At 34.0% G+C, this 13539-nt stretch overlaps 2 protein-coding genes across 2 annotated transcripts; one reads left to right on the top strand and one right to left on the bottom strand.

Moving 5' to 3' along the window:
- Positions 1-1797: 1797 nt before the first annotated feature.
- LOC114419860 (ribulose-1,5 bisphosphate carboxylase/oxygenase large subunit N-methyltransferase, chloroplastic-like) lies at positions 1798-5870 on the top strand. The gene is made up of 6 exons (XM_028385663.1): positions 1798-2345; positions 2690-2718; positions 2877-3088; positions 3424-3549; positions 3864-4268; positions 5329-5870. Exons 1-6 carry the CDS (start codon positions 1873-1875, stop codon positions 5545-5547), a joined length of 1464 nt encoding a protein of 487 aa, XP_028241464.1. The 5' UTR covers positions 1798-1872; the 3' UTR covers positions 5548-5870.
- LOC114419859 (rhamnogalacturonan I rhamnosyltransferase 1-like) lies at positions 5830-13179 on the bottom strand. Its single transcript, XM_028385662.1, has 9 exons — positions 12667-13179; positions 12259-12554; positions 9900-9967; positions 9730-9818; positions 9481-9643; positions 7729-8018; positions 7108-7312; positions 6446-6603; positions 5830-6352 (listed from the first exon to the last, which is right to left on the bottom strand). The coding sequence occupies exons 2-9, from the start codon at positions 12509-12511 to the stop codon at positions 6079-6081; spliced, it is 1500 nt and encodes a 499-aa protein (XP_028241463.1). The 5' UTR covers positions 12512-12554; positions 12667-13179; the 3' UTR covers positions 5830-6078.
- Between the last annotated feature and the right edge of the window lie 360 nt (positions 13180-13539).

Below are 13539 nucleotides of genomic sequence, written 5' to 3'. Positions count from 1 at the left end.
CATTGTGTTGGAAATCCTAGTTGCCAATCAGAAAGTAGTATCTCCCTCATTTAGTGTTTGTGATTCAATTAAGGCAATATGGATGAATTTCATCTTTAGGTACACATTTTCTAACCCTCTTATGATTTTTATTAGTTGTTATAAACATACTATAATTGTGCATCAATTGGTATTAGAGCCAAATTGATGCATACTATTGGTTGTTTTGTTTATAAAATCTTAGATCCTATCAAACCTTATTCTTCTCTCTCATTTTATATGATATAGAGTCATATGTCATGTCATGATATGGTAAGGTGATCTTTTGATAGTCACCTCAATAGTTAACAACAATTAGGTAACGACAATAATTAATAATAAAAAAATATTAAAATATATTTTTCATCCTCATCAAATTAAAAATGTTTGAATTTTTCTTTTGTAAAAATTTTTACTTTTTTTTGTCCTTGTAAAAGTGACATGTCATTGTTTTGCTCTTAGAAAGGTTCAAATATTCAAACTTACTTAACTACTTTTACATCGGTTATATGTATAACCGATGCCAAAAAAAATTATATTTACATCAATTATATATAAAATCAATGTAAAAAAATATAATTATATATTTGGATTAACTTAACTCAGACAAAAATTTAACACATTCTAATTTTACGAGACAAAAAATATACTAAAAATTTTATGAGATAAAATTTGAATATTTTTAATTTATGAGAATAAAAAACATATTTTAGTAAAAAAAAAATATTATGGATATATTATATATAGGGACTATTTAAAAAAGTAAATAAAAGAATTGACATCAAAATGTGTGGATATATTATAGAAAAAATCATTTAAACCAAAAAAATTCTGAACAATCTCAAACTATTATTCTATTGTATATATTTGTATACTTAATCCTTTTAATAATTTATTTCTTGTAATCTATTCTCTTTTGTCTCTATATTTGGATTGATTATTTTTTTAAAATTATTAGTAATTACAAATAAAATTTAAATATGTTTTCACTCTTATAATAAACTAACCTTTTAAGTTTAACTTTTTAAAAAATATTTTCATAATATTCAAGTTTTTTTTATTAGTTCGTGTAATTACGTACTTGGTTTTTATCAACGACCACTTCAACCTATCATATGATAACACAATAGTCCTTGTAAATATATTTCATTTTTATTTTAGTAACTCTAATATACTTTATTTTTTTATGTTAGTATATGATTCTTTAGCCACCACAGCAATTAACGATGACTAAGTAGCAACAGTAAATAATGTAGTTGTAAGAAAAAAAAGTAAATAATGTAAAAAGAATTGAATATTACATAGACTATCTTAACAAAATTACAAAAGGCTGAAATCATGAGAATATTACAGAATCTAAAACATATTTATACCTTGAAAAGAATCTTATATCACAATTTAAACTTTTTATTGAAAATTTTAAATATAATTTATACATTTTTTGATACATTAAATATGTTTATTTATTATAAATTTTAATAATAAATATAATTTTAATATTAAATATATTTTCATTATAAATTTCAATTTTATAAAATAAACATTTATTTTATGTAATTCATTGGCTAAAATACTGCTTCATATTAAATTATTTTTTTTAAAAAAAAAGACCAATTTACTATTTATGCAAAAGGGGTTAGTTTATCTTATAGAATTTATCTAAATAAAATTGTCTAATGTTTAATTTAGCAAAAAAAAAAAAAAAAGTTGAATGTGAAAGGTGGGCTCGAAGAAGCAGCAAGGAGAGAAGAATCTTAATATCTTATCCACATCCACAACGAAGATCTTAGTCTCACCTTAGAGACACAACACAGCACAGCACAACACAATATTCAAAAGCAGTAACCAGAGAAAATGGCTAGTGTCTTTTCTGCATGTTCAGGTTCTGCTGTTCTTTTTCACAGCAGAAACTCCTTCTCCTCAAAAGGGTCTTTCCTTCACCTCAAAAGGCCTCTCTCAGCCAACTGCGTAGCTTCTTTGGGGACTGAGGTATCAGTGTCACCAGCAGTTGACACTTTCTGGCAGTGGCTCAAGGAAGAGGGTGTTGTCTCTGGCAAGACCCCAGTGAAGCCTGGTGTAGTGCCAGAAGGCCTAGGACTGGTTGCACTCAAGGACATTTCTAGGAATGAGGTTGTCTTGCAGGTCCCCAAGAGGCTGTGGATTAACCCTGATGCTGTGGCAGCTTCAGAAATTGGGAAAGTGTGCAGTGGATTGAAGCCTTGGTTAGCTGTTGCACTGTTTCTGATAAGAGAGAGGTCAAGGAGTGATTCTCTTTGGAAGCACTACTTCAGCATTCTGCCTAAGGAAACTGACTCTACTATATATTGGTGGGTTTCTTTTGGTTTACTTGTTAGGGCGGATAAACTTATCCAAAAACCAAAAGCATTTCTAAGGACAGAAAATAAGAAGAAAAAAATGAAAAGAGTTTATCTGGAAGTTAAAATTAGCTTATTTACAAGTTAAAAATAATCTTTTTAAAGAAATTATATGAAAGAACTTCTTCAAATTAATTTATGGAGATGCTCATTTCATTTTTTTCTTCTTATTTTCTTCTCCTAAAAGTACTACGGGAGAAATTTATCCAAATAGACCCCTAAACATGCTTAATGGGGATTTGGGTTGTTTTCATATGGTTGGTTGATTCAGTTGGTAATTGGTTATTCCAGTGCAGGTCAGAGGAGGAGCTCTCAGAGCTGCAAGGTTAGTAGTTACTTAGTTCTGTCAATGTTTTAATGCCAAAGCATGTAAATAAATGATGAAAAGATTGTGCTTTGGCGTAGTTGCTTTGCTTATATTGTTTACTCTTGGAAATGGGTTTGTAGTGTGGTTTTCACTGCTGATTGAACTGATTTGTGTAGGGACTCAACTTCTGAACACAACTAGGAGTGTGAAACAATATGTGCAGAATGAATTTAGGAGACTGGAAGAAGAAATTATAATCCCTAACAAGAAGCTTTTCCCTTCTTCTATTACACTTGATGACTTCTTCTGGGCATTTGGAATTCTAAGATCAAGGGCATTTTCTCGCCTTCGCAATGAAAACTTAGTTGTGATTCCATTAGCTGACTTGGTAAGGTCCTTTTCATTTTATATCTGTATAGTCACTGACCCACTGTAGTGTATACTGAAGCAGTGAGACTTGACTACCGCAATACCTCCAGAGCAAAGAAATAAAGATTAAACATGAACACATATAACTGTTTGTTACTAATACTTTTAGAGAAGGAAAAAATATTCAGTACTCCAGGAGATTGTACTCCTTTTATCAAAATCATAACACCTTGCAAGTATGGTTATTTTTCATTTTTTTATAGATAAAAATTAGAAAAAAACTACCAATTTAAGAGGATTAACTGTCAAAGGAGTCAATTTACTTGTCTTCCACAAATTCAATTTCTGGATCAGATAAACCATAGTGCCAGAGTAACTACAGATGATCATGCTTATGAAATTAAAGGAGCAGCAGGCCTTTTCTCCTGGGACTACCTATTTTCTCTGAGGAGCCCCCTTTCTCTCAAGGCTGGGGACCAGGTGAAGTGTTGTTGCCTCTTATTTTTCTCTTTTCACGTTCCACTTATACACAATATACCGTTAAATAATTAATACATCTATGTCCATCAAAGGCCTTTTCTCCAATAGGAGCATTATTGTATCTAAGTCTAAGAAGCTTATATATAAACTAGCCTGCATTTATGTATCAAAGGAAAAAGAAGCATGGTGTGAACAAAATTACAATCCATGTTGCATTCAGGGGCACAAACTGCTCTTTCAACTGTGCAGTTGGTAACATAAATTACATTCATAACATGGTTTCACATAAGAATGGAAGGAACTTTTTACTGCAGGTATATATCCAATATGATTTGAATAAAAGCAATGCCGAGTTGGCTCTGGACTACGGTTTCATAGAACCAAATACAGATCGGAATGCATATACCTTGACACTGCAGATATCTGAGTCAGACCCCTTTTTTGGTGACAAACTAGACATTGCTGAGTCCAATGGTTTTGGAGAGACAGCATACTTTGACATCTTCTACAACCGCCCCCTTCCACCAGGATTGCTTCCATATCTGAGACTGGTAGCTCTAGGGGGCACTGATGCTTTCCTATTGGAGTCAATATTTAGAAACTCCATCTGGGGTCATCTTGAATTGCCTGTGAGCCGCGACAATGAAGAGCTCATATGCAGAGTAGTTAGAGAGACCTGCAAAACCGCCCTTGCTGGTTATCATACAACCATTGAAGAGGTATGATTTTGGTTTTAATTTAGGTGAGGGAAAAAAGCATGCATATTAAAGGATTTTCCTCTAGTTTATTGGTATAAGGTATCCATATATCCCATCGTGAGAATAAACCATGATGAGGTTTGGTTAATATAACACTTATAGAGTATTGGAAAAAACCCAAGTTTCACATTGGCTAGAACTAAGACAAAGATAGAATATATAAGTGGGGGATAACTTTCACCCCATAAGCTAGTTTTTGGGATTGAATTAGATTCAAGCCCACATTCTAAGATGGCATCGGAGCTTATCATAGATCCATTAAATGGGTCACCTATTATGATAGAAAATATGAATAACAATGCCATTTTGGAAATAATTAAAATGGAAAGAAAGGGGATAGAAAAACTATCTTATAGAAATAAAATTCAAGGGTCTGTTTACTTTAAGAAAGGCAAAATTGCAAAATTGGTCCCCCACTTTATCTTCAATTTCGAATTTGGTCCCCAAGTTTTTAATTCACAAATTTGGTCCCCTATTTTGTAAAATCATGCAATGTTAGTCCCTCAGACCACAATTGGACGTTGACTGTTACAAAAGAATGTTGACTACCACGTGTTATGTTTTGATTGGTCAATGAAACCAACATTGCACGATTTTACAAAATAGGGGGACCAAATCCGAAACTGGAGATAAAGTGGGGGACCGATTTTGCAATTTTTCCCTTTAAGAAGATATGTTCTTTTTTTTTTCACTTTTAATTACAAAAATACTACCTTATCTCACTTTATTTCCTATTTTCAAGAATGAATCATTAAAAACATTTTTTTATTGTTTTATGTTCATTATTTCCTATATAAACTTTTGAAAACAATGCAACACTTTGTAATTAAAAGTGAAAACAGAAAATGTTTTCTCAAAGTAAACTTGTCCCAAATTTCTCTTTCCATTTGCTCTTCGATTCAAATTTCAATTTTTTTTCACTCCACGCTTTCTTTCCTCCCAATCAAATGGAGCCTAGATTGTGAAAATTTTGAAGCTGATTGAGGTCAGCAAATAACTGAATAAAGCAAGTGAATGACAGGATCAAAAGTTGAAAGAAGCAAAGCTAGATTCAAGGCATGCTATAGCAGTTGGAATTAGAGAAGGGGAGAAGAACCTCCTACAGCAAATTGACGAGATCTTCAAGGAAAAAGAATTGGAATTGGCCCAGTTAGAATATTATCAAGAAAGGAGGCTCAAGGACCTTGGACTTTGTGGGGAAAATGGTGATATCCTTGGGGACCTTGGAAAATTCTTCTAGGAAGCAGAAGCAGTTGCAACCATAAAGGACACGCTTTTGTGTACATTTCCAAAAGGACGAGAAAACATAAACATCTTGGTAAATCACAAAAGGAGGCTTCCAAGACAAATCCATGCCATTTATTCAATTGATTTTTGAAGATCATAATCAAGTTTTTGACTCACCCCCGTTTATTACAACTTATTGCTTGATTATTGTTTGTAAAGAGAAAGATGTAATGAACTTTGGAGTGCCTGGTCTGAATTTAAGGCTGAGACATGAACTATTGTCATATAACTATACTGACCTCATAAATAAATCAATTAAGGGTGAAATTGACGATACATCTTTGCATGCCTCGATAGAAGCTGATATTTCCTCTCTTTTTTTGTTTTTCTTTTCATGGTTCTCATTCACGTGTACATACTTATAAAGGTCATCGTGTGTACAGCACTTACACAATTAAGTGGGAAGGAGCAATTTATAAATTCCTCTTTTAAACTTGTGGATGGGAAGAAGTGTACATTTCTTTTTACATTTGACAGCTTTTACTCATCGTATTTGACTAGAGTTAAGAGGACCTAGCAAGTCATCACACTTTGTTCCCTCACACAGACACTCATAAGGGTTGGCATAGAAATAATCCTCTTCCTTCGGCTTGTCTACATCGACTCTCCGATGAGTTGGCTGTCCCATTCTTTTTTCATGAACCTGTCGAACAGCATTTGAAAATTCATTCCATGGAAGGGTTCCATTTTGATGCATGTCAAACAATTCTACGAGCTTTTTCCGATCCAATAAGATGGATTTCTTAAAACCAGAATACCTGCAGGAGGACTGATTAGAATTTTGTTTTTAAGGATGTTTTTAGCCTTCTGTATAAAATCAAATTGCAACTAGCAAGAGAGTGCATGCACACCTGCGATGGCCTTCCACAAGTTTTGCCATGTTACCATAATACGTAGGAACAAAGGTGTTACTGGCTACTGAAACCATAAAATCTAAAGCTGCCATTTGTGATGAATGATTCTGAAACTGCTGCAACTCATCATTGACCAGCAATGTCTCTTTCTTAACCTAAAAGTCAAAAGAATTTTATGAGATGGACAGAAACCATGCTAAGGGAGAGAATGCATAATGTAGATCAGGTAGGTAAAGCATATGAAATATCTTTCGAAAGTATTTAGTTGAATGTCATGTAATATTTGTGATATGATCTGTAAATGGACAGTTTTGCTTATCCCCCAAAATCCATTATAGCATTTTATTATATCCAAGAAAATTAAAATTGTGTTTTCAATTTGTAAGATCTTACCATCTTTGCAATCCTGATCTCAGCTTAACACTTTTTTGGTGAATTAGTGGGATCGTCAAGTAAAACAGTAGGATCAATGGGTCATGTGATCCCACTATGTTTCAATTTGAACCATTTTTTTCACATTAACTGGAAAATCCATGGGCAACCAATTTTTGACCCAGTAGGTTCTTCATTATAACTACCTTGATTATATCAAATATAGAAGAATCAAAATATAAACAGAAAGGATGGGGTGGGGTGGGGGGTGTTAATGGTGAACTCACAATTCTTGGAAATGCAGCTCTGAGTTGTGCTAATCGATGTTCACCACCATAAATTTCACCAGCTGCAATATATATTGGTGTCTCCCTGTCAAAACCCAAGGCTTGCAGAATTAAGGCAGACTCCTCTGGAGTCAAAGGACAGAGACCCTGTGATCTCCTTTCTTCAGAAACTATCTCCTTCTCTCTCCAGGAAGGGAATGCATACCTGAATTACACAGGCAAGATCAAAATTTTGTGAGAAAGATCCCTCTTGTTCCAGCTCATTACAAATAACTTTGATCACAGGAATATTTATTTTTAATTAAGGTAACCACTAATGTCTAATTGTAGAAATATGCAAAATTCCACATATCATGTAACTCATGAACTACAGATCCACAGCTCTCCTACAACTAGATGGTGACTCCACCAGCACAAGCAACTAGCATCCAGGACTCTATGATAGAGCAGGAGCCAGGAGGTATTATTAACTAATCAATGGAAATTTAGCAATGATAAAAAAACAATTATAGTGATCCACATCTTCCCCAGAAACTGTCAGATAAGAAGCACCTATTTCTCAATAAAACCTATCCATAAGTATATGTACAGCAAAACTGCCAAAACATGAAACATAAATACCTCATCTGCTTGAGCTCCTCAGCTTCTTCAATAGAGCAACCATGCGTACAACCTGAGAAAGCCAGCATATCCATCTCATATCTCAGATGCAATGCCAGAAAGGGTCCATTTTCACGAAGTATCCGAATCAATTTTTGGCCCAAATTCTCAAGTTGAGGAGTAAATTTCAATGCCTGGAAATTTACACGACACCTAAGTTTCTGTAGATCAAGTGGGAGACCATTGTTTGCTAGACGTGCATCTGTTTTGTTGAAATGTACCACCTTATGCTTGCCAAAAAGTGGCAGAATCTGCAGTGTGGAGTCAACAGCATTGAATTAAACTCAAGATATGCACTACTCAAAATTAGTGAGGGAGAGAATATAGAAAATGTATAATTTTATAACTTACACACACTTGATTGCTAAGTGCTATTTTGGAAGTGGATTTTGCTACATCAGAATCTACTCATTTTAGGTGCTAAAATACTAGAAGCCACCCATATCTATAAAATACTAGAGGGCGAGCCCTGGTGCAGCGGTAAAGTTGTGCCTTGGTGACTTGTTGGTCATGGGTTCGAATCCGGAAACAGCCTCTTTGCATATGCAAGGGTAAGGCTGCGTACAATATCCCTCCCCCATACCTTCGCATAGCGAAGAGCCTCCGGGCAATGGGGTACGAAAGAAGAAGAAGAAGAAGTATAAACCGATACCTATTCATTTGATAAGTTGAATTTCTCCATTCTAATTGTAATTATTATTATATGATTCTGATAATACAATCAATAAAACCCTCAACATATGTCTTCCGTATCCTGTCATTCCCTCTCTAAAGTAAAAGTCAGTAATAATGCATCTAGTAATTTACAGATTACCAATTCTCAGTTGATAACTGCCAGCCTTGATGGAAGAATCAATTATTTTGGGAGAAAAGGGGGGGAGTGTCAAGCATTTCAGTAAAGATCAAACAGGCAAAAACTCATGGACATTCATAAAGAGAAACAAAAACTTGAAAAGAAAAGAAGTCATATGGAAGAAAATCCTTAATTAGCCATTGTCTCACCCTCCCACTACAGACAGGTGTAAAAAAAAGTAGAGAGGCAATTTATTATTGAGACAAATATTAGCAATATTGTGGAACTCCTATTTTATATGCAAATGATCACTGTTTTATAGTCTAGGCGCATCTAATAATAAAATCAAGAGTACAAATCTACAGCATAAGTTCGTAACTAGCAATGTGAAAATTATGATTCAGAATAGATATCCATAATATGGAAAGTCCCATTTAATTTGACAAGAATACAGTTTCTGACATTTGTCATCTGCCTCACCATCATCATCATCATCATCATCATCATCATATACAAATATCTATGACCATTACAATCCTACAATCACAAAAATTAACTGTTCTAAGACATTCCTAAAAACTCCCATGTACACAGAAAGAAAGTTAGGGAAATGTTAGAATACTGGAAAAATAAAACTGTATATACAGTAAAACTAGAACCTCAAAATATAAATTTGACGGGGGTCTAACTAACAGGAAACTAACCCATCAAAAGCAACCTGAGCACAAAACATGGTATTCCCTTAGACTAAAATGTTAAAAATGCAGAGTCCGAAGATGATAAACATCATTGTCTTAGAAGTTAAGCTGAAGAATCATTAATCAATCATTGTTCAAACCTTAAATTACCATATAAGAAAAAGCCTGATTAACATACAGTACATAATTTTAGCTCAAATGCAACTAATACAATCTGCTGACCTGCTCCAAGTAATACTTTTCATTTGACCAGCTAACAGGAGGCATCTTCAGGGTAGAGTATCCACTTTTCCTACTAAACCTTTTGGGCACTCTTTTTACTATTCGAACTTCATCTTGTAGAGAATCAATGAAATGTCTCACATCAAAAATGTCCTCAAAATTACTGCAAAAAGAAAACTACAAAACTTTAAAATGATAAGCAGGCCAAATTAGATAATACTCTTAATTTTTATAAAACAAATGATATACCTAGGGTCTGCCCAAAATGACTTCTTATCAAGCTCTGGAACAACCAATGTGAGATTCAACAGTCGAGCAACTGTCACCATGTCACAAATCTGAAATGCCAATCTGCTAAATGAACATCTAAGATTATCATAGAATAGGAACAGAGAAATAATAGAATAGGAAGTACAAACCGCTGCACGCATTTGATTTAAACCCCCATTGCAGGACACTCTTAGAAAACCATTACTTGTATAATTTCCTGAAAGATTTCAGGTCATAAGGCTTTAATATTTACCAAAAGGTGTAAGAATAGTATAAAGTACAACTAATACCCTATCCACCAAACCATCAATTAATATGCCTTGATTTATATTACATATACTCATTCACATAGTTGTTTTGAATATTAAGAATACATAATACTGAAAATCAAAAGATGAGGCAACTAGGATGTTCATGGGAGGTGGGAGCCCGTCTGAAACAACAAGACACAATTTTGATCCAGCAATTGGGCAACGATCAATAATATTAGTATCCAAACAAAATGTACAAGTCACCAGCAAACTGCCTCAAGTGAGTACATACAAATATATTACAATTAATATACAGAATAAGTTAAATGGTAACATAAAAGCTAGAAATTGAGTTTTATGTAATGTTTTGCAACAATGCTCTTTTTAGTTTCAACTTATAATGGTACATGTAAACTATTTGGCTCCTCTAAAGTGAAAGATTCACTTTAGAGAGTACAATGAGATGTTATAACTGTTGATTAGAAAATCAATAGGTAAAATTTGAACCGGATCATAATTTATTATACATTTGCATGCATTTAATCAAAATCTCAACTGTTGATTTCTCAATCGATGGCCATAGCTTCTCACTTTATTCTCTTTCACTTTAGAGGAGCCAAATCCCTTACATGCATGAATTAAAAGATGCAAGTGTAAAGAAGGGAATCTATAGTTACAGTCTTATTTGCTTTCCAATTTCCATTAAGTGATATGGAGGTTGATGTGGATATCACATTCAGAATTCAAGCTTGGTAAGAAAAGGATAAATGCTTCATTGCTTCAAGAGTTCAAGTATAATTTGTGAGCGCAAAATGCCAACGAATTTAAGGAAAATTCTACTGAGCAGCTATAGAATCAGAAATACTGTTTGGCAGTGAACACTGGCAGTGAAGTGCAAACAAGAGCCAACTATAAGTGTAGTTGAGATGAGAAAACTGAGGTGGATCAGTGGACATACAAGAAAAGATGGAAGGGATATCGTCCTAAGGTGGTTTGGTTATGCGAGAAGAAGACCAACATAGGCTTCAATGAGAATAAGATAGGAGCAGACTGCAGAGGAAGAATCAAAATTTGGTTTTAGGTATCTTAGAATGTGGATTTGGGCCTAACTCAATCCCAAAAGCTAGCTTATGAGGTGAGGGTTGGCCTCCACTTATATATTCTATCTTGCCACTATCTCTAGCCGGTGTGGAACTTGGGTTTTTTCCCAATACACCCCCTCACACCCAACACTTTTGGGCTTGGTGCATGGATGGTGGGTGGCCCGTTTAATGGATATAGAATAGGCTTTGATACTATATTACAGGAATTGTGTGTAATCCAACACAAACTGATCTTATTTATAATCACAAGGGAATCAACGTAATTAAGGATACATGGAAAGGAAATAAAAGGAAATCCCTAATTTCTAGCTTTCTATATTCACAAAGATAATATAATATATTTAACAAGGTAGAACCCAATGGCATCAATTGATTTATGTAGCTGACCTCACCAAGAAGAATATAACTTGATTGTCGTTTTCGAAGGCAATAAACAGTATAAACTATAAAACAAGTCATCTTTGGCAGGAGTCCACTAAACATGATGGTAAATGTCAACCAATTAATATTGACCTCATAACTCATAATTTACTATGACATCTACATTTGAATTTTAAGGCATATTTTCATTCTTCCTCCTAACTGATTGTACAATCCACAAATCTACTTCAAAACAAGCACCAATCCAAAAAAAAAAATTTCTTAAAAGGGTCTACCAACTGATTACATTCAGTAATCAGTACCAACTTTCAGCTAAGCATGATCATCACCTCCTAACAGCAAATATACCACAAATTCAACAATGTGGATTTCATTGCTCAATTACATCACACATAAGGTTGCATGATTGCATCATTACAGAACCAAAGCTACACTTCTCCAAACCCACATCATAGGCTCTGTTTGGATATACTTCTCCATAAATACTTATAGGAGAAAAAAATAAGAAGCTAAAATGAATTGAGCTTCTCCCATAAGCTAAAATCAACTTATGCACTTAACTTTCATAAAAATCCTCTCATTTAACTTCTCCAAAAGCTAAAGTGCACAAATTGATTTTAGCTTATGAGAGAAGCTCAGGTCATTTTACCTTATTTTCTTCTTCTGAAAGTGTTTATGGAAAAGTTTGTCCAAAAACAGGACCTAAGCATATTTAACCCATCAATAACTTTGCTGATACAGATATGTATGAGGTAAAAAAAAAAAAAACTAACTTGCGGGAAGAAAAGGTGGGGGCGGTTGAGCAAGTTCATTTTGCGCTTCAAGAGGACTTTGATTTGTGTGATATATTCGACTACTGATCCCCAAAAAGAAATGAGAATGCCATAATTCACTCACTGTCACCAACTGAACCAGACATGTCCACAGCACAATGCTTGAACACACTCGAATGAACCAAACCCGCAAACGGCTCCTCTGAATCACACCACCCTGAAGCTTATCGCACCTCACCTGAATACCCTCCATTCCTCTGCCACACACCTCATTGCCACCTCATCACCACAAGTACCTTCACATAACACCAAAATCAGCACAATAACAAAACAAGAGAAACGCAAAAAAGATACTCATTCATTCGTTCATGAACAGTGCATTGAAATAACATGAAATTGAAGACCTACCCAGATACAAACAACACTGCGACGAAGTGAATCTGCACTTTTCGCGGCTTTTGAAGAAATTGAAACCGGCCCAGAATTGAATTTGAAGAGCGTGATTGATGGCGAGGCTCAAAACATGATCTTTTTATGCCCCCCCAATTGGTTGAACAGAATTTGAAGGTCTTATTCAAGAATCAAAGAGGGAGAAAGTGTTTGGAAAAGAGAAAAGGGAGAGGTTTGTTGTCGCGAAAGAAGACAAGGAGAACAAGAATTAAAGATCTAAGAAAAGATCTGAAAGTGACGAGGAGGATTAAATCGGAAGAATCAAACAAACATTGAAGATTCATGCATTTCTATTCCCTTTTCGGGGAAAACCTTGTTTCTTTTTCTAGCTTTTTATTCCACCTGACAATTTCAATGGAAACTAGCGTTGTCTATTTCTAGAAAGATGTTCGTCTTCTCTCTCACACTCTGATCCACCTTTGCATGAATTTGACGTTGTGAATTATGATGCATTTTGTTGTAGGATAAAATTAACTTTTCATTTGAAAATTTGGGTGTTTTAAACAGAAATCTTAGTTATTAAAGATGTGTTTGATGTTGACGATGAAAATAAATAAATTAAAAAATATTGTAAAAAGTGTGAATCTTAAAAAAAATACAAAAATTATTTTTAATATTATTTATTTCCTTTATATCAAACACGCCTAAACTTATCTTATGTAACAATAAAGGCCAACTCCTATCTTTTAGGAAATAGGTTAGGACTAAGAAATCAGTAAGCTATGAAAAAAAGAATAGTCCAAAATAAGTCTCAAATCTATGGTAAGACCCTGTGATAAATGGATGATAATATTTTTTTTTTGTTATTAAGTCTAAAAAAATATTATCAAG

This window comes from Glycine soja, chromosome 7, assembly GCF_004193775.1.
Source record: "Glycine soja cultivar W05 chromosome 7, ASM419377v2, whole genome shotgun sequence".
Classification (NCBI taxonomy): Eukaryota; Viridiplantae; Streptophyta; class Magnoliopsida; order Fabales; family Fabaceae; genus Glycine; species Glycine soja.
This window is presented reverse-complemented; position numbering and strand designations above follow the sequence as displayed.